At 41.8% G+C, this 21,161-nt stretch overlaps 1 protein-coding gene across 2 annotated transcripts in view; it reads right to left on the bottom strand.

Moving 5' to 3' along the window:
* Positions 1-21: 21 nt before the first annotated feature.
* Positions 22-21,161, bottom strand: part of slc16a4 (solute carrier family 16 member 4) — a 28,006-nt gene continuing 6,866 nt past the window's right edge. For both annotated transcript variants that reach the window (XM_030421819.1, XM_030421820.1), the window contains 8 exons: positions 17,635-17,767; positions 17,231-17,363; positions 16,693-16,836; positions 16,333-16,494; positions 13,918-14,571; positions 9,262-9,473; positions 6,487-6,580; positions 22-3,866 (listed from right to left, as the gene is read on the bottom strand). In XM_030421819.1, coding sequence (XP_030277679.1) covers positions 3,658-3,866; positions 6,487-6,580; positions 9,262-9,473; positions 13,918-14,571; positions 16,333-16,494; positions 16,693-16,836; positions 17,231-17,363; positions 17,635-17,751 — 1,725 coding nt within the window. In that variant the 5' untranslated portion in view covers positions 17,752-17,767 and the 3' untranslated portion in view covers positions 22-3,657. The remainder of the gene's footprint in view (positions 3,867-6,486; positions 6,581-9,261; positions 9,474-13,917; positions 14,572-16,332; positions 16,495-16,692; positions 16,837-17,230; positions 17,364-17,634; positions 17,768-21,161) is intronic.

The following is a 21,161-nucleotide window of genomic DNA, read 5'->3' as shown; positions in this document are numbered from 1 at the left end:
CCGAATCACACAGGAACAGACTTGAGTCACATGTCAGTTTATTACAGCTGACCGCGCACTGTTACAAGGCTTAAAAATGAACTCTAAGGGCTCGGAACAGGATATCTATGATTGGTTAAGCATGTTTTCTAATCTATCAGTTAACAAATGTAGGAGCACAGTAGTGACAAAACAGTGCTTTACCTTTAAATGCATTCACTGCAGCAAAAACACAAGATCAAACGCCACCAAGCAGAACTCAGTTCCTTATTGGCAGAGTTGAAGACACACCAAAGGGACACAAAAATCCTTTCAAGATATTTCTCAAACATACAGTTCCCTAAACCTAACAAGTAAAATAATCCCAAAACCAAAATCTACTTTTAAAGCATCAAATACTTTTCATAAAAGATTTATTATGGTACAAAATATTCAGTGGTCCTCAATCACAAAAGCATACTGGTGCTGAATGCAACTCGTGAGCCAAAAGAGCTTTTGTGCATGACTGTCGTTATTGAAACAATACAAAGAGCCTTGCTCAGTATTGTGAAAGTGAGCTGAGGGGGAATAATTTGGTACTAATTGAGACAGCATTCTTTGAGTAAGAGCGCTCCTCTGCCACAAGAGGGCAGCGTAACAATACACATGTCCATCATTGCAGTCTAGGCTGTCCTCAAGACTTGGAGATGACTGGATAGTGATCATAGTGGTCTCAATTACTCTCTCCAAACTATTTATTTTTAAACTAATGATAAGCTTCAAGTTGTAGGTAGGTTTCTAATGTGTCTTTGGCTGACATCACAGGAAGGTTAGTAAAGATACAGTACCGTACCTTATAAGGCAAACTGGTGAAAACACAAAAACCCTAATTACATTAAAAAAAAAAAGATTCAGCAACCAACAGGCTCCAACATATAAACAAAACACGACTTCAAGTTGCATTGCCATTAATTGGCTGCCTGCAGGCACTGTTAAGGCTTGGCAACAGTTTTCTACCAGTCCAGTGGGGCGACGTGCATCTACACACATCTACAAGGGCAACTCCAGCGTAATATCTTTGTTAGACAGTTGGTCAGATGATTTACAGACATACATGGTTGACAAAATGACACTTTTCTCACCCTCATCAGCTCCGTCGCCCCTCAGTCAAACTAACTATGATCAAAATGTTGAGGAATCATACTTAATCTCGGCTTCAGGAGCTACAGTTAAAATGTTGTCCAAGTGAGCTGTTAATGACAGGAAAACCCCTCTCTGTGTGTGCTTGCATAGAACAGCTCACAAACGATGAGCAAGGCGTGACTGTATGCCAAGTATCTGGAGTTATTAAAATTCACGCTGTCGTTACTGACCCACAAACAGAGAAAGGCAGTTTGTAGATTTGTTGTAGCATTTAAAAGGTCACAACTGAGGTTTCGATTGAAAAGAAAGTAAAGAGAAAATTAAGTGTGCTCGTTTGCACTGAAAACTGTACAAACATTGTAAACAGGTTAAAATGTGCTTTAAGTTGAAGTGTCAGTGACGGTGTCGGTTTGATTTGTCATTTGAAGTGTAAGCATAAAAAAAAAAAGCTGAGGTGTGAGTTGAATTGCAAGGTGGCTGAAATCAGTTGAAGTGTAATGACTGAAATCATGTGATACAATTAAACAACGAAGGAAAAATAAGTATTAGTACTACAAGTACTAGATAAAGTTGAAAAGAAAGTCTACCCTGTAGAAGCAGTTGGAATTGGAATTAAAGCAACATTATGTGGAAATTGGCATTGTGAGCACAGTTTCTGAATGCGACACCACTGCCGTAAATACAAATCCCAGGTCTGTAACAATTTGTCAGGTGCTAACTACAAACAAAACTCACTATTCATGACAATATGTGTTGAAAGCTTGTATGTTGGAGTAAACATGTCATCCTCCCCTCTCACTGAAGTTGCACAGTGCAGAAACAAGTGATAGGAGGGCAGAGTGGCTGAGACAGCGACACCATTCACCTTGTACAGGACACTGTTCCATCAAAATGAGTATGAAGCTGTTATTTTAGGTTAAAAAAGTGACATAATGTTTCTTTGAAGTCGCTGAAATTTCAGTTGAAGTAGAAATGCTGGAGAGAGATGAAAGCAGGTGAAATCAGTGACATGTAAAGAGTTTTAAAGGTGCATTATGTAGTTTTGGGGACAAAATCCTAATCATTAGAGAAAAAGTGCCTGAGAAAACTGAATAAACAAACTCTTCATTTTGGTGGACCCTGCCACCTCTCTAGCTTCAAACAGTGTTCTGGGACCTTATTTTCCCCTAAGAACAGCTTGTGTATTCAGTTATGGAAAAACTAAACATTTCTGAGTTTGTATTATTGCGTCATTAATATTGTAAATATCAAAATTTGAGTTAGATTATCCTTTTCCAGAACTACATAGTGTCCCTTCAAGGGTTACTTTATGTGAAGTCAGTGAAAGAAGTTGACGGGTCAGTTTTTGTCAAGTACTGAACACAGCTGAAAATGTTGTTAGACTTCTAAACGCCTCTGAATGCTGTGCTGCAAGAAGTCGGTGTCACCAGCACAATATACACACATTATAACTCCTGAACAGCTCTGAAAAAAGTTTAAAGCTTCGTCTGCGATTCCAGAAAGAGTGTGATATATGAAAAGACTTAACCAAAAAGTTAAACTGTATACAGATGTAAGTAGGAATTACGAAATTGACAAGGATTTCGAAAATTTTAAACTTTTGAACTTTTCTGCCCATTCACTTCAACGGAATGAAAGATTGGTGAGTGTCAGTGAGAGAAGGCCTAAGTAGTTGGCGGACAAAAAAACGTCCAGAATAATATTGATAAAGATATAAATACGAGAGTATGAGTGTGCATCAGCGAAAGCGAGCAAGTCATACCTCGAAATGCTATATAATGCATGCCATACAATCTATAATTATCTTGGGACAAGAGATACCTTTTCTACTGAAGCAGCTGCTGCTTTTTTGGCTTTAAGGAGCAGATTACACATCGTGTCATACAAGCAGGCTGCAGTTAAGTGGTTTGCTCAGTATCTTAATTATCTGGCAGTTAAAGGTCGAAGGAAATGACATGCAGCATAATCACATATTGGCCCAAAGTGCATATCAGTGAGTACAGGTTTACAGATACAGGTAAAGGCTTCCCAAAGGATTCAGGTGATGAGTATTTCTTCATGGATGTGTGCTTTCATTAATGGAGAGAACCAGCTGAGCTCAACCACATAGCTTAGTTCCCAGCAGTATTGAGTGTGTGCATTGAGAAGTTTCTGCAGAGTGAGCGCAGTTTCCTTGTTGCATTGGGAAACATTTGTAATAAGTTATGGTTGCACAGCTGCTAATATTAAAATATGTGCTTGAACACATTTATAGGGGATTAACTTCAGTTCGGATGCATATATCTCTGATGAGAATAATAAGAGGGGATAAAATATTTTGCAGAACTCTAAAATTTTGGCTTTTTAACAGTTCAACATAATCATCGTCCGGTCTAGTGTATGTTCTCAGACATCTTAGGCAGGACATCTCTTTCCTCTCCTCGGCCTGTGTTACGTTCCTGCTGAAATTAAGGGTCACTCGGGTCCCGACTTTAAGCTGGAGTCTATGGTATGCAGGCCTATGTCAAGTTATGAGCATGCTGGCTCAAGATCCAAGGTCTTCCCTGGGTTTCATTCCTACACAGCGCCGTTCTGTAGGCGGTCGGGGGTGAAGCAGCCGTTGGTCCTACAGCTGCTTTCTGCCCTCTTGTCCCAGGTCAGTTTGTTCCGGGCCCTCCACCGCTGGGCCAGCGGCTCCAGGAAGAGGGAGAGGGAGGAGAGCAGATAGCAGAGCCCAGCCAGGTAGAAAGAGCAGTCGTAAGTCTGAGTGTAGTCGTACAGGAAGCCTGAAATACACACAAACAACACAGGAGCACTTTCAAAAGTCTGGTTCATTCACAAGCTGTGGAAACAAAATGACAGTGCTTGGATTGTTCATCTGTTTTTTTTAACAAATGAAATTATAAATTTACAATAGCATTTTTGGACTTTAAGACAGAAAATCAAGCTTGGATCAAATCATTAAACATGTAAAAAGACTATTATAATTTTATTCCTTAAAATGTGGCCTCTATTAGTGTGTATCGCCAGTGAAACAATATTTTTTAACGAGCCTGACAGGTTCTGTAACAATAATTTGAGCAGCTAAAGATTTATACATCTCCACAGGAGATCAAGTCACTTTTCTTGTGTTTTAGGTTTTGGCAGCTTGGTTAAATCAAAAGTAAAGAGATTAAAAGGTGGAAAACGATGATAAATGACAATCAGAAAAATGAACCCAAAATGAAACTGTACTCCCAAGCAGTGGCGTGCACAGACTTTTTGAAGGGCATGGGCAAAAAGAAGGGCACTTTAGCGCGTGTTTTGGCTCGCAAGAGGGCAGTTTATCATGTTTTAACCAGCCAAGGGGACAGTTTAGTGTGTTTTGCCAACCAAGAGGGCACTTTGACACACTTTTTTGGCTCCCAAGGGGGCACTTTAGCACATGTTTTGGCTCCCAGGAGGGCACTTTAGCGCACGTTTTTCAACAATTGAGCCATGAGGGGGGGCAACTATCTCATATTGTTGCAACCCTATTTGTTAGTTGTAGCTGATTGCTTTATAAAGATCAATACTATCTAATTATTTAGCCAGTAATAAGAGGAATCAGCAGTTGACAGGTTGTGAAAAATCCCCATGCTTAATGTTTGATGTGTTTCAGCAAAACAGTTCTTTTATCTTAGAGCTTTTCTCTGACTTCATGGAGAAGTCTGACAGAACATCTCAACCAAAATCTGATGATTAATAAAATGCATAGATATTTATAGCTACAGACTTGATATTTTCTTGAACTCAGTAACTCTTTATTAATGACTTATTATTTTGTATAAGTGCAGATTTGGCTTGTTGGAAAGGGACTATGCATGCACTATGAACCTTAATAACAGCATTACTACCAAAAACTACAGGATAAACACCATCCAGGAAGGTTTTTCACAAACTGGCAACCCAAATGCTTATAACTGCCCTTCAAATGATTAGTTAATGATATAACCATTAAGAAAACCATTCATTACAATTCGACCCTTTGTAAAGATTACCTTTGAAGAAGCTGGTACTAAAATTAGACACATTTCTCATTTGACATATTCACATTACAGCACGGCGAGGGATCACATGTTTAGCATGAATGATCTCAGTGTTACCTATACTGCAGGTGACTCATAACTTCCGGTGTTTCTGTGATTGTTTTCTCTGCACGATCCATGTTGACATTTCAGTTCAGACAAGTGAACTGGTGTGAGACATGAGCCTCCGAGCCAGACAAAAAGCAGGTTTGACAACAGCAAAAAGCTGCCGCTGTGGACATTAGCGGCCAGCTGGCTACCCCGAAGAGACGGACAAGACAACAGGAATGTTATCATGACCCGTAGCATGAAAGCCTAACGTCAGTTTCTGACTCAAACCGCATGGATGGTAAACAGAGCCACACGCTATTTCCATTCCACCCTGAGGGGGTCATTAGTCACATTTCAAACTTGAAATCCATAAGCTCCTCTGAGGGGATTGCCTAACATGTCAATAGGTTCAAGGGAACCCCCCCTGCTCTCTCTGGGGCCAAATGTTACCTCTGAGGCCAGGAAGAGTTACTTTTCCTAGAAATACACACGCACACACGCACACACACACACTCACAGAAAAAAAATAGCGTGGGTGGATATATGCATTAATCACAATGGGACTGCTCTATTAAGTTTTAAAAAGCCTTAGTGTCCCATTTAATGAAGATTCAAAAACTGGTTTGGTTCATGCCCAAGTTCTTGTGTCAAGAAGATGATTGATATCTGACCTAGAAAAGGTGTAGTTCAACTTGACGTAACACAAAAGCATGCTTCCCAGATTAGAAACAGCTCTCAAAGACAAATAAAGGCAATCTGCCATCACTTAAACAAAGTGAGTCAAAGCCAGGCATGAACACAACTCTGTTTTTCTTAGAGTTAGGACTGGCTTAGGTGCAGCCAGGATGAAACTTGACCCAGTAACCCCTGCGTGAGCTTTTTCGTCAAGGCAACCCCAAAATCCCAGCCTGCATTGGGGGCGGCTCCATAACCAACTATAGGTTGTTTTTCTCCTGTGTGTTTCAGTTTTCACACTCTGCGGTGAGTGCAAGCACATGGACAGGCAAACACACACTTGGAGGCGCTGCAAGGAATTCAGGGCCCCATGAAAATATGTGCAACAACAGCCCCCCCAAAAATATATCTTCATATATGTCCCTCCATTCACTCACTACACACACACACACACACTCACACACAAGAACAAGCAGAAACACATACAAACTTCACCTTGCCCTCTGTGTAACAATTCACTATCCAATCCATGCATATGCAGTGCATATGTGTGTGCTTGTTTCTGTATACGTGTGGAAAAGTGGGTTAGCACATGTCTAACTCCTGAAGATATACAATGACGTGATCCACTCACCTGCCAAAGGAGGCCCCGTGAGGCAACCCAGGCCCACGAAGAACATGGAGAAGCCCATGGAGTTGTTGAGTTTGTCCGCCCCGACGAGATCGACCTGCAAAACAAAAAACATCATATTCAACCTGAAGCTTTTCTTTCTTAGATACATTAAAAAAAATAAAGATGCATGCATGTTAGCACTGCACAAGTCACATGTACTTCACATTTCAACAATATTATCACAAATATTTTTCAATGATACAATTATTATTATTTTTTAATATATATTTTTTGGCCTTTTATTGGCTTTATTGATAGAACAGCTGGAGATAGACAGAAAACAGGATGAGAGAGAGAGGGAGTGACACGCGGCAAAGGGCGCCCTGGCCTGGACTCGAACCAACTGAACTAAATGCCGCCCCCAATGGCACAATTTTAAATAAAAAGCTACCAGACGACACGAAAGGAAAGGCGCAGACTCTGAGACACATTTAAACTGTGCTGTGACTTAAGATAAAAAGATGATATATAAAGCATGTGTGTTGATATTAAAAGGTTTAAAATGCTTTATTATCAAAGCTCACTGTATCTAAGTTATATACATATGAGCTAAATAATCAAAGACAGCTGAAAATAAAGGTGTATGTCACTGCTTTTTAAACTTTACCGATATAAGAATCTTTAAACTGAGTCAGAAAACATTAATAACTCAGATTTAGTTGTTCTCTACTGTGAGCTGCTGTGCTGAAAGAACTGTCAGTCAATTTGCGAGTGACTGCAGATGTTAGAATTGTGTTTTCAACATTATTTTGTTTCTATTGTTGTTTTAATGCACAAGTCTGACAACACAAGGGCATGAAAAAATGATTGAGATTATCAGAGCAGCCGTTACTTTCCAGTTCAAACTAGATTATGATATTGGAGAGGTAAACAAGTACATGCCCTCCTTTTCAAACTCTTCTCATCAACTCGCTCACCACCATCAGCAGGCAGAGACAAGCTCTAATAACGTTTTCAATCTGATTGAGGAAGAAAACTGGTTTGACTGTTTCTTCGGTTCACATTCAAAGAAAAAAAAACGGATCACACTTGTCTACATTTAGGCCCAGAGGCATGTCCTGGCCTATGAGACCACACCATCACCAGGTGAAATCACACCGCATGATTAACGTCCTCACGTTTTTGTTTTCAGGTGTGATATGACCTGACGATACTGGATACTCGCTGACTTAATATGTCATTCCACCCATAAAAGGCAGTTGGGAAACATCTCCAATGATCTATTTCAAGGATACTTTTCCCTCTCAGTGCATGACATGATGATGTAATGTAGCCACTTTTAGATAATGCAGAGGTCCCCACACGCAAACACAATTGTTGTGAATTCCCCAGATTTGGAGTCTGATACTGTCGAGGCGCGTGGTTAATGAAGTACAGACTTATAATACAGTGAGACTGAAGTAAAATGATAGTAAGAGAAAACACTGGGGCACTTTCTATGGGTACCACAGACTCTTCAACAATGCATTGTTTTTGTTTTTCTAAAAAATCTGTAGTGAAAGTTAGCTATCTGTTCATGTCACAAGTTTAAAATTTTCTAATAATTTAATTATAATAATAATTTGCAAGTTCCCCGTAAAGAATTATGTATTTTGACGGAGTGGTCCACAGGGGAGAGGTCCATTCAAAAGAGGCAGCGAAGAGAGAGTTTTTAGTATTTTGGTAGCTAATGTGTCATAAGGCCCTGACAAACCAGACCGTCAGCCATTGTCAAGGTACTAAGCATGTAGAGTAGGTGCTGGCTCGTCGGCAGTATCTGTTGTAGGGTCGTTGCGATTCAATTCAATTTTAACAAAAAAAAAGAAATATGTTTTAGCACTGATGGTAATGCTTTTGTAAGATTTATATTTTTATACCCTGACTACTGCCATTTACATTTTTTATGCACTTGAAAGCACCATGTTGTCCCCGCTTATCCTTCGCCGTACAGAGTGATGTAGATTTCAGAGTATAAGATGTGCACCTGAATGCACCATGAAGTCCCTCTGAGGGTGTCAAACCCGGGCGCGGAGAAAAGCAGAGACACATCTACGGAGATCAGCGTCAGCAAAACACGACAGAGACGCGCAGCAGAGTTTTATGGAAACTGCATCTGATTTTGATTGTACAAACAGACAGCTCATTTTGACACATTTCCATGTTAAATTGTGTTAATAGCTTCTCCCTCACTTAAAATGTAAATCCCTGCAGACATGTGAAGACAGCACGGCAGAGATGCTGATACATTACACCAGTGTACAGTGACAATACAGAAGTCACCTGGCTGCTCTACACACATCAGGTGGGTCGGTCGTATCTGCCTTCTGTTGTTTACAGTATGTGGAAGGCACGTGCCTGTTGGCATCAGAGCTCAATCATCCTGTGCTTCTGCGATTTACTTTGTTGAACCATTGTTGTCACGACTTGCACAGCTGTTTCAGAGTTGTGACAGCAGGGATGTGACTAACTGAGAGTGCATTTATTACTACACCCTCCGGTCTATATTACATTCCAGGCAGCCTTTCTGCACTTTGCAGAATTAATTTATTGACATTAATCTTTCAGACTAACCAGTTCAACACTGTCTCTGTTTCCCTACAGTAAGAACCAAAATAGCCCACTCCTTTGGACTGATGTTACATATCAGCAATTTCCTCAAAAGTATGAGGCCTGTAAGGTAAAGCAATACTGAATATTACGTCACTACTTGTAACAGTACAAATGAATAGGCATGTTCAGATCAAGTTGTCTTCTTACTAGAACGGGAAGCAGCAGAGCCATGTATCCTCCACAAAAGATGGCGAAGAAGATGGCGTAAACCATCAGCAGGATGTAGGAGGTCGCCAGTGGGGAGAGCAGGTTGACGAGGCCACAGAGGATCAGGTAGGCCTTGTGGTAGTGGTATTTATGGAACAGGTTCCTGTCCGTCACCCAGCCTGAGGCCAGCTGGGCGATGGTCTCTGTGATACCTGCGACAGATAGAGGCAGACAGGTGAGGCTCATGATGTCTCGCTAGTGAGAGAAAGGAGAGAAAAACTCTAAGCTTCTACAGTTTAATGATTTTATATGAGTGTTCGAGACAAACAATCGGTGGAAAGATCAGTTTGTGATTCTTCTGTTTTTTATTCACCCAGAGCTCCTTGGAAAAAAATATCTATAGTGAGAGTTTTATCTGAGTTAGATAATGTGAAGCAAGATGTTCCTGTTTCATCGAGGGAGGAATAAGAGAAGAGGGACGGGGCCGTGGAAGGCAGACAATGAAATATTCAGGTAGTAACAGGAAGATGCTCTTTGGTAATGGAGTTTTTGATGGAATCCAAAAGACAACAAGAGCATCCGCTGCTCTCTTCACCTTTAGATGGAAATCTCTACAAAAGTCAAGATGCTTCACATTTGCTAATTATCCCATTCATTAGTTGTGTCTTTTGCAAAGCGCGGAAATACTCTTAATTCCTTGTACGATGTTTAAACCCAGGCTGTCTTAGCAGAGGAAATTCAAGAGAATCAAACCGTACTTTAAGATTAAATACGTTGATTGTTTTGTTTCCTGCAATTTTGTACATATAGGGTTTCTTTGTCATAGTGAAAACTAATAAGAAGTAGAGAGATCATGTGTTTCCTGGACTATGACACTATGATGGCATGAAACAGTAAATACCTTTGTTCTTTGGATATACTGGTGGGACGAACACTGACAAAGTATGTAGTTACCCAGAAAGAGTTAAATGTCCTAGTCAGCCATGACACTGCATAGTGTGGGTTCGGGTGCAGTTGAGGCAGCCTATACATGCATCTACCCATAGCGACAAGCAGGGACCTGTGCGTGTTCCACTTCTTGTTCCTTTAAAATATATGCAGTTTAATAAGAAGAAAGCCTTGAGGGAGAGGTAGTTTGCACCGATACCTGTGTGTGTGTGTGTGTGTGTGTGTGTGTGTGTGTGGGTGGGTGGGTGGATGAGGGTGGAGCAAAGAAAGCATGCGAGGGAAGGCTGATGCTCTGCAGCAAAACTACATCAGTCTGCATTAATATAAACATGATGTCTAGACAAGTTTACTTCCTGTTGCTCCCATTCTCTGAAACGAGAATGCTGGCAGGAACAGTGAGTGGCAACATGTACATTTATTAACATCTGTATAACACCAAGCAAACACCTCATAACACTCCACCCCATCTGATTGATTGTGTGCTCCACTGGGGTATGATGACTGGGCAGATATATCCTCCTCTCTGCTGAGGTCAACTGGAACGCGATAGGCGGTGCAGAAGCTGCAGTGGTGTATTGACCGTCGCAGGAATAGCTACACACAGGCAGCCCTGAGCCACTGATCAATGAAACAAACTGGTTCTATGCAGATCAGAGATACACACCCTCCGCTCCGCTCAGCCTCTGCACCACAATAGCACAGGCTGCAGCCACGGAGACACTCAGCTTGAACCCCAAACAGAGGAACTGCTGAATATGGATGAGTTTGCCTACAGTATGTATCACCATGTAAATTGTTATTATGACTAAATCTCACGTTTATCTACATAAATTAACATATCCCTGTAATAAAGGCTGACGAACACTGAAATGCCTCGTTAGTGAACACCTCTGCCTCCCTTACATAACCGGCTCCTGAGTGTTTCTCTCCTCCAAGGTTACAGAGATGACATGAGGCAGCTGTGCAGTGTTTATGTGTCCTCCTCCAGCGACCCAAGACAGCGTCCTGGGGTGTCCCCTGCTTGCACACAGACAAGTTGTGAGTTTGTTTGTGTGTTTTAGCCTCAGCAGGTTGGTCCAGGCCTGCAGCTGTTCCTGTTAAAACTCAGCTCAATGCAGTTTAAATTTGGCTTTGCCAAGTAGCATCTTAAGCCAACTGCACCAGGGACATTATTGGTTCTGTCCCTTTCTCTCTGCAGAGCTGACAGATATAAAAGGTGTATGTGCATGCCTCTGGGCAGAGGGACAGTTTGTCAGTAAAATAAAGCCGAGGGGTATAAAAGGCATGTTGGTTTTCCCAGCTTCTCTGATCTGCAGTTGGCTGGTCCTCTTGCCTCCTCTTTTGTGCGCACTGCTCAGTGCTCCTCTGCAAGTATCAGCCACTTTAGAGCTGGACTCGAACAAAATTGGGAGCCCCTCTTGTCACCACGCCAGCAAATTTACTCAGTTAGCTGTTGCTTAGCGACTTTGGTTAGCCCCAGTGTTGGCGGCTGAGGGTTGACGAACAGACTGACCCGGACGATAGCTGCCTCCCTCCCTCAGCCAAGTCAATGGGCCTCTATGACAAGCGCAGGGTCAGGGGAAAGAGGGACAGCGGGACACTGGCATGGTGTCTTTGTGTTGTGGGTGGCACCACATCTCTCCATCTCTGTCTCTCTTTCTCGCTCATTGCACTGCACGTGACCAGCAAATGGGACAGAACAAACGTGTGCGACTCAAAGGAATCTGTCATTCTTAACGCTCACCAGCTAGAAGCTCGTGAGCAACCCTGCAGACCACCAGGGGAAATTCAGAGACCTATACCCTCTGGTTTTGTTACACCTCCATGGAAACTTTGTCATTTTATCCAGCAGTATTATTTGACCTCAGTCTCAGTTGTGCCTAAATCCATAAATGTTTCATCCCAGCTATGTATCTGAGGTGCGCATACGGTTTTCTTGAGACCTCTTTCTTTAATTCTTTCACATTTTCTCTTGTTGTTGCACAGTAATACTGACAAAACAAACCCTGAATTTTTCCTGACCGTCTACATACAGTAATTTAAAATGACAGTCCTTAAGGCACCCTGAGACCATTTCCTCAAAAGCATGGATGCATAATTCAAACAATCACGTCACATTTAAGAGATTTGAGGTTAAAAATGTATTACAATTCAGCCTGTGTGTATGTCTGCACGCTTCTCTTACATCTTTTCTTTTCATTACCTACAGTAAATGATAACAGATGTGCTTCAGACCATTTAATTGTCAATACTCTTATCTACAAGACACCTTTCACCAAAGGTGATGCCATATCTGTCCTCTAACGACTGATTACTGATCGATGGATTACAAAACAGAAGCATGTAACTCATGAACGTACCGCCCCATCTGGAGTGTTTTAATAATTCACAAAGCCTTACCGAGTACTCTTAGAGAATCACATGCACATGTGTTCGCTGGTCAAGATGTTAAAGCTGTTTTGTGTTCATATGGAGTGGCCTCATCAGTGGCATACTGCTGAACCCACCCGCCCTGGCCAGTGGACCAAAGTTCAGCTTTTATGTAAGCACATTCATTACATAAGACTGCAGAGTCTGAGCAGCTCACAAATAATTAATGCCTAGAAGTTGACTGAGGACTTTTTTCTTTTTTTTTTGCATTGCTTCTTAAACCAAGCCTTAAAGTAACCTGGACCTCCCCCCGCTCAGTCACTGTGGAGTCTCTGCTGGAAGGTGCTTTCAAAGACAGACAGCAGGAATCGACTGTGTACTGAACTGTCTGTTATTTAGAAAGAGTGTCTGGTTTATTTTTTGACTTTATGCTGCAAAATAAGTCAGGTACAGTCAATTGCATCACTGGTGTCTAATGTAGGAAATTGAGAACAGGTGAGATGTGGAGCTGGTATTGGATGGAGAGGACACCATATTTACTCTTCAGTCAGGAGAAATACTGCACCTTACAGAGGCACCCAGAAGAGGAAGCCTTTTAGATTTAAATTTAAATTGAAACATATTAAAATTATTCAAATAAATGAAATGCCTCCATTCATTTACATGCCCGTGTCCTACGACTTGCCTTAGTGAGATGTTTTATCAGTGGTTTTTTTTTGCTTATTTATTTAGTGTATCGTGATAACTTCAAGTGACGACCTTAATAAGTTTTCATTTTCAAGATTCTTCACTTTAGAATAAAGAAAGATTTGCTCGACCCCCCACTCAACTGGTACTAAAATAAGGAGCCATATAGTGCATCTATCATCTGCTTTTTCCAGAAGTTTTGATATGTCACACACATTAATTGGCTCAGAATACAAAAAAATGGTTTGCAGCTGAATCAGGTCACTGTTCTTTGTGCGACACCCTCCGTTGATGACACATCCTTGATTACAGTGGTTCAGCTCAAAACAGATGGAAATGTGGGCTGGTTCGCACCAAGGTTTCACGAATGTCTTGTCATTACACTTACGCTTTTTATAATGATCAAACCGAAACCATCTAACATTTAAAATTAGTGAGCTGTAAACGTATTTTGTTACCTGAGGACTGAACAGACTAGCTGTTTTCACCTGTTTCCCATCTTTCTGCTAGGCTACGCTAACTATGTAGTTTCATTTTCACTGTACTGATTAGAAAAGTGAAGGCACTGCATTTTCCAAAAGGTCAGACTGATCCTTTAAGGTGGATCATAGAAACACAGTAGGATTGGCTATTGGCCAGTGAGTATCTCACCTGCCACAGAGATGATAAAGGAAGCATCCATGGCATCGATGCCCAGGGTTCTGGCACGGGCAGACAGGTGGAAGTAAGGTATGAAGTAGGCCAGCTGGCTGAAGACCAAGGACCAAGTGTAGATGCAAAAGAAGGGGTTCTTGAGCAAGGAGAAATCCAGTACTTTGGTTTTTATGGCAGGTACCTCAGTCGGCGTGCTGGCATGTGAGGGAAATCCAACAATGGTGGAGCCATTCATGCTGCCGTTAACCTCCGCAGGGCTGTCTGGAGTTGTGGGTTTACACTGACCCAAGTCATTGTGGGGCTCATGGCCATTCACTCCATTGAGGACCAGTCTGGTCAGTTCAGGGTTCACTGACTGGCCCTGGAGTCCCTGAGTACATTGGCTCCCCAGGATCTCAGTGTCCGTGTGAGGAGCAGGAGGAGGGGAGGGGAATGAGTCTGATTTGGAGATGCCATTGGATAAGTGAGAGGAGCCATTAGAGCTGCTCTTAGTGTATTCCTTCTCAGAGGAGCTCTTGATGGAGACAGCAGGGCTCTTTTGGATGGGAGAAGAGGTAGGGTTTGCCATGGAAGGCTTCACGTTGATGGGTCGCAGCAGCATCCCAGTGGCCACCAGATTCAGCATGAGACCTCCGAGAATCAGCATTGCCCCTGTGGAGGACAAAGAGAGCTCAAGACCAACAATGTCATGGTATGTTTGCTGTATTTCTTCTATACTCTCCATCATATTCAGTTTTCCTCCCCCTATGTCCCTGTTATTCATGGGGTCCCTCATCCCTGGGGTCATGTTGTCACCAGTGTCCGTTTGTTTGATGTTGGTCGGTTTTGTCAGCAAAATTACACAACATTTTCTGAACAGACTTCTACAAAACTTGGGGGGGAGGATTGGTCTCAGCCTGGAATAGACCCCGTTAACTTTTGGTGCAGAACATTTTTTGAAATTCTTTTGTTGATTTCTCAGGGAATAATGCATGGATCTTGAAAGAAAATTCATATTTAGGTGGCCGGTATCTATGAGTAAGTTCAAAAGAGGACTGTTGGGCCTTGGCGGAGGTATGCACGCTACTGAGTGCCATTCCAGTTAGAAAGTATAACATCTATTGTCACTTCTACGCTGATGTTTCTCACCTGGACCTACCAGTTGGATGGATGGGTTTGAGGACATTATAAGCTGTGTGGCGAATAATTTATCTTTTGTCCCATCCGTCTCACCAGTATTGCTAGGCCATGTCAGCCTTGTATCATCTTTTATTCTGAGCTCTGTCTCGATAAAGAAAACCAGTGCTGTTCAGCTATTTCAAACATTAGATGATAACCTTTTTTATTTTGATGTGAATCCCAAATATTTAGCGTTGGTACTTAGCATCAAAACGGGGGAAAGAGGGAATTAAACAATGTTTTAGATTCAGAAATCAATATATTGATTATAACATGTCAGGAATTAGATGAGGGGCAATTCTCTTTGCCTGAGGTGTGGGGGAGTTGTCAGGTGAGGGGGGTGATTCCCTTTACCTAAGGTGTTGTCAGGAAGTCAGATTAGCTAACAGTAGCCGTTTTTATACAGGGCAGCAAGCCGCCAATTTGGCCGTCTTTTTTGCGGCTTGGTCCGCGGTTTTAGACAGAGGGCGGCAAATTGGGGGTCTGTTTTGGGCCGTCAATTTACTTACTAATTACTTGTGTACTTACTAACGGTTGCTACTTTCAAATTAAAAGCCCCCTGCTAAGAACCCAGTTCTAAACTCCACTGGGGTGCAATGTAAAGCTCTTATTTTGAAGACAAATTCGTTGTCACTGTTCACTGCCCAACTTCGTGCTTCACGTCACGTCACATGTTTGTGCCTACCCCGGTGGAAGCCAAGTGGCGGCTTTTGGAAAAGGAGGAATATTACACCTCCCTTTTAGAAAGACGGGGCGGCACATTGCCACCTTTACCTTGGAGCAAATGTGCCACCTTTTCTATCTAAAAAGGGCTAGTCATTGTCTTGCCAAAAATCAGAAGGCCATTGCCCCGGGGAAGGCATGATTAACACATTAACTCGCTTGCAGTTGGTCCAAAATGCAGCTGCAAAATGATAACTGGAAATAAAAAAGCATGAGCATCTTCGCTGCTGTCCATTGGCTCCCTGTTCATTTTACAATTCAATTTAAGACCTTGCTGATTACTTCCAAAGCTCGTATTGGTCAGACCCGCTCTTACATCACAGATCTCTGTATTTTCTCCCTTGTTTTTCATTATTGTGTCTTTATTCTTAACTTTATATTTGAATGTTCTTTTTTACAGCACTTTGGTCAGTCTTAAGCTGTGTTGAAATGTGCTCTAGAACTAAACTTTACTTGAATTATATAATTTGCACCAATCAAAGAAAATGCTTTAGGACCTGACACTGCCAGCTCATGAGCAGCTCTGCCTACCTTGCCAAGCATATTTGTCCAGCAGCAGCTGAGTGAACGGAGCGAGGGCAAAGGTCAAACCCATGCCAGAACGCCCGATCGCATACGCTGTCGCTAGCCTCTTTCTGAAGTACTGCGCTGTGACCACTGAGAAGGATTGGTATAGTAGTGCAAAACCCATTCCTAAGAGGAGAAAAAGAAGGTTACAGTTATGAGATATTTTTACAGGAATGCGGACAGACAAGATGTACACGAAACGTCCTTCACAACCTCTGACCGTAAATAGCTTTCTTTATGCTTGGCTTCTCTTTGCTGTTTCAGAGTCATCGTGAGGGTGTGAGTCTTATTGAGGTATTTTGGCTCACACAGATTTCTACTCACCAACTATGACTCCCATGCTGACGTAGAGGAACACCACACTATTGGCGAAGATACTCATGAGGAAGCCTCCACTAACCAGCACGGCCCCGGCGATTGACGTCACCCGGGTTCCCATCTTAGCACATGCCACAGAGGCAAGGGGTGCTACAGACGACAGGAGAGGAAAATCTCAAACTTTTCTGTTTTCAGCATCTAAGTTTTAACATGTAGAACAGTGGTGTCAAAATGATCCAGTAAAGGGCCACTGTGGCAAGAGCACACCTGATCCAAATCAGGTGTGCTCTTGCTTGGTTGGAATGAAAACCTGCAGCCACAGTGGCCCTTTACTGGATCAGTTTGACAACACTGAGGAAATGTGGCTCGAAAAGGTTTAAACTTTGCAATCTTTTTCTTAGAAACTCATTTAGGTCATGAGGGAAAGAGGACACAATGGTACAAAAAACATCTCTGAGTTATAATTATCTTTATATTCAGCCTATGGATTCAGCGCAGAGCTGAGTCAGGGATGCAGACAGAGTTTGCTGTTCTCGATACAGACCTCCGGACAGACGCAGACTCGACATGATGGAACCGATCCAGCTGATGCTCTCTGACGATCCTCCAAACTCATCCTGAAATGCCACGAAGAAGATCCCAAAGCTTTTCAGGGTTCCCATCACAAGGACATTTACCTGCACACACACACACACACACACACACAACTGTCAAGTGACCCGTGCTTGCAGAGAAAACATCTATTTAAATGTGTTTGGCTTAATTCGTGTTTTGGTGAAACGATGAGCTCTGTAAAACAGACACAAGGGGGAAAATGAGAAAGCAGAAACTACATAATTGCACACAATAATCACAGCGGTTGAGAAAACTACCAGCAGTAGTTGTAGAAGTCTTGCATTGTTAGAAACAAATATTTGCCTCTTTGAGTTTAATTTAAGGTGGACATACCAGGAAGCAGTGCAGCACCACCATCCAGCCCCACCCTCCATCTGGAGGATCCTCGTACTGGATCTCTTTCTCCTTCTCCTTCTTGGTGGTCATGGCGTCCTTCCTGAACAGGTTCATGGCTGCCTTGGTTTCACTGAGGAAACAAAGAGAAATCATCCCAAACACATCTCAGAAGCGTTCATCGCATTACAGACCAAATGTATACAAACATGCATGACAGAAATGTAGGTGATGTTGATACATACACAGTTGTGGTTGATGTACAGTAACACAGTAACATATGTGCTGTCGTGTGTTGATACCCATTCAGTTTATTTCTATTCTGTGAGCCAGTCGCTTGGTTTTGATGTAACAACTGCAGCAGCACAACAGTGTGTAGCATATTGGAGAGTTTGAGGAGAAAGATGAACAAAGAAAAGCTTGATTACTTCCTAAATAAACTGACATATAGATTTCTTCTGCAGAGCTTTTGCTTCAAGCAACTTTGCAGAAATCTGTCGACCGAAAACAATCTAATCTTTTGAGCCATTCAAGGAGACAAATGAAGATCTGTTATCTTCATGTCTTATAACGACCCTGTGGGGATAACTGACAATAGACAGTAATAAGGTATTAACTTGTTGAGTCACCGAGATGTGAAACAGGCCAGTTACTGAACAGCTAACCCTGGTTACTTTTCCACCTCTTTTGCTCTGATTACAACCTCTACCACGACTGAATGTCTGACTGAATGTCAGCAGTGTGTTGCAGCAAGGATTAATATTCAATCATGCGTACCTCCAAGCTCCATCACTGCATGTATGGTGTCAGCATGCCATCTGCATGATGGCCAAAGTTTGCTTGGATGATGATGTTATAACTTGGTCTGTTCTGGTTCATCGCTGTGGCTTTGTTAGTTATCCCCATACTCAGTAAAACTTTTCTTTGAAACTGACTTTTGAACAACTTGAAAGCAATGCCGCCTGAAAAACATGACTGACCTGCTGATGATTTAGTCGGATTTGTATGGAGATTAATTCATTTTCGTGCAATGAATGAAGTTAAAGTGATGACTGTTCCATTCGTCTCAGTGCTGACAGAGGAGCACTTTTCCCATCACGTAACTGGTGCAATCTTGTCAAAACTTGTGTTAGAAACCAACTTATTTGTATTCATGGCAGAGAATTCAGTTCATGAAAACAAAGTTAGTTGCTGTAGAATTCAGATTAATCAAGTGTTTGTGAACACAGTTTAATAGATAATACAGGTGGATGACTATACTGGTACATGGCAGAGGGGGACACAGAGGATGATAATCGATCACCAACTGCATTGATAATACAGTGTGTCTCAACTTAATGTCATGTTTGGCATACACAACATTCTGCAGTGCATGTGTGTCCACACGTGTGTTTATCCTATATGGTTTATGTGTAACTTACGAAGTTAAGACTTAATCTGTTAAGGCTGCAGCTTTGTGAAATGGCCCTGCACTCCTGCTGTAAGGATTCATGCCTGTGTTATGAGCCAACTGTACTGCAGTTTGACTCGGCACCCCAACGTGCAACATGGGACCTTGAATCACTTTTAGCCCTTCTTGGTAAAAAACCTCCAAACTACACTGTTTTGACTCGTGTGAGCAGATATTTTATGAGTGAAAACATCTTTTCAGTCATAGTTATTTTATTTTTTTCACTGACATTCTGATATAATTGATTATACAACAGCAGCTACACTAACTGCTTAAGAGCTGTCGTTATTATTACTATGTCATAATTAGATGCCAGACGCGAACTACAGGCTCGTCTCCAAACCATAAAACACACTGGCACATAACCTGAACTAGCTAGACTGGCATGTTCTGGCTCTCCTTTGAGCCACAGGAACTAGATAGTCAGACGAAACTCTTACTTGTGTCACGCAAAGCTTTTTCAGAATAGCCGTTATAATCATTCTTATATGTACCTGTCAGATAAAGTCATGCAGTTAAAGTAGCTCAGTTCAAGAACTGAACAGAAACAGATGGGGCACGAGTTTCTATGAGAATGAAGCGTCACGTACAGAAATTAGCTGAAATTAAAAAATCTGTTTTCATCTTCTGTCATCCACTCTGTTGTGTCTCCATTAAGCTTTGTAAGAAATGACTGGCAGCAATGCTTCGTTATACAAGTCTGGACGCTGGATGTCCATAATTGTGCAAATCAAAACATAGTGCATCATTGTCTCTGTTGGCAGGAAAGTGAGTTCCAACCTGTCAAGTTATCGCACTCAACATTCAGGCCCCATTTGCCAAAAAGTTTTCAATATGTACAGTGTGAGAAAACCCACACAGCTAAAATGGAGAACATACAAACTCAACTGCCTCAACCAGGTGATACAATTGGAATCAGTTGAAGGAGATGTCATTATACTTTACTTTTACGCAGAAAGGGATTACAAAGAAAACGTAGGATTGCAAAATCCTCTGTCCTGTGGGCCGTTTCAAACGGGAGGGTGTCAGTTTAAAAAATAACCACTGAAAAAAAACAACTTTCATACAGAATGGAGAGTGGATGATATACCACTGGTCTGATGCTGGTTCCAAGTTACTTTGCAGATTTCATGCTGCACTGAAGCGTATCTGGCGCATTTTTAAATCAATTTATTTTATCTGCAAAACTGATTCTGATAATCAGAAAAAGGCTGATTATCAGATATGATACAGGACATACACACACACAGGTAAATATATGTATAATCAATGAGATAGTTCAGTACATGTAATATTGGATACTTTAAGGCTTTTACTCAAGTACTATTCTACTTTTATCACAGTAATATTTTAGCATGATATCTTTGACTCAAGTTTGACTTTTAGGAACTTTTTACGATGCTGATGCTTTTAAAAACCACAGCTCTTTGTATCTCATTTAACATGTGTACGTGCAATATGTACCGGGCAAATCAGCACATCAGTAACCGAATCTCAGGATCAGGTGGCCCATCAGATACTTGAAATAACTTAAACGTCAAACAGAACCACTTTGGTTACTTACTTATTAAAACTCGCCTGTCTTACATTGTCAACACGCAGTCTGACTTAGACACGTATAAGAAGCCAAGGCCAAATTAGGCAGAGAGCGCAGAGCGGATTAAAAGGGGAATGAATTGGGCCAGTGTACTGTGAGGAAAGTATTTCCCCCCATGTGCTGTTCACAAGTTGTCCTCAGAGTGTGCTTGAGTGCATGTTTGTGAATGTGCTGGGGGTCTGAGGGTTTGGAGCGATGGGGGATTGGAGATCAGAGCTTTGTAGTGTGGTATTAACAACGTGTTCCTGCAGACTTCCACCAGGAGATTCCTCTCTCAGATTTTTACACTGTGAAATCCAAAAAAACATTTCCTGTGGAAAGAAGCCATCTAGATACATTTAACAGATTTTCTCACCGTCATTATCTGACAGTTAATGAGTCAGAGTCTGGACTGGGCAAACTGGAAACACAAGTCTTAAAGGGGTCCTGTGGAGTTCACTTGTAAACAAACAACAGTTTATGTTTATATTTGTGTTATTC

Source organism: Sparus aurata, chromosome 7 (genome assembly GCF_900880675.1).
Source record: "Sparus aurata chromosome 7, fSpaAur1.1, whole genome shotgun sequence".
In the NCBI taxonomy this organism is placed as follows: Eukaryota; Metazoa; Chordata; class Actinopteri; order Spariformes; family Sparidae; genus Sparus; species Sparus aurata.
This window is presented reverse-complemented; position numbering and strand designations above follow the sequence as displayed.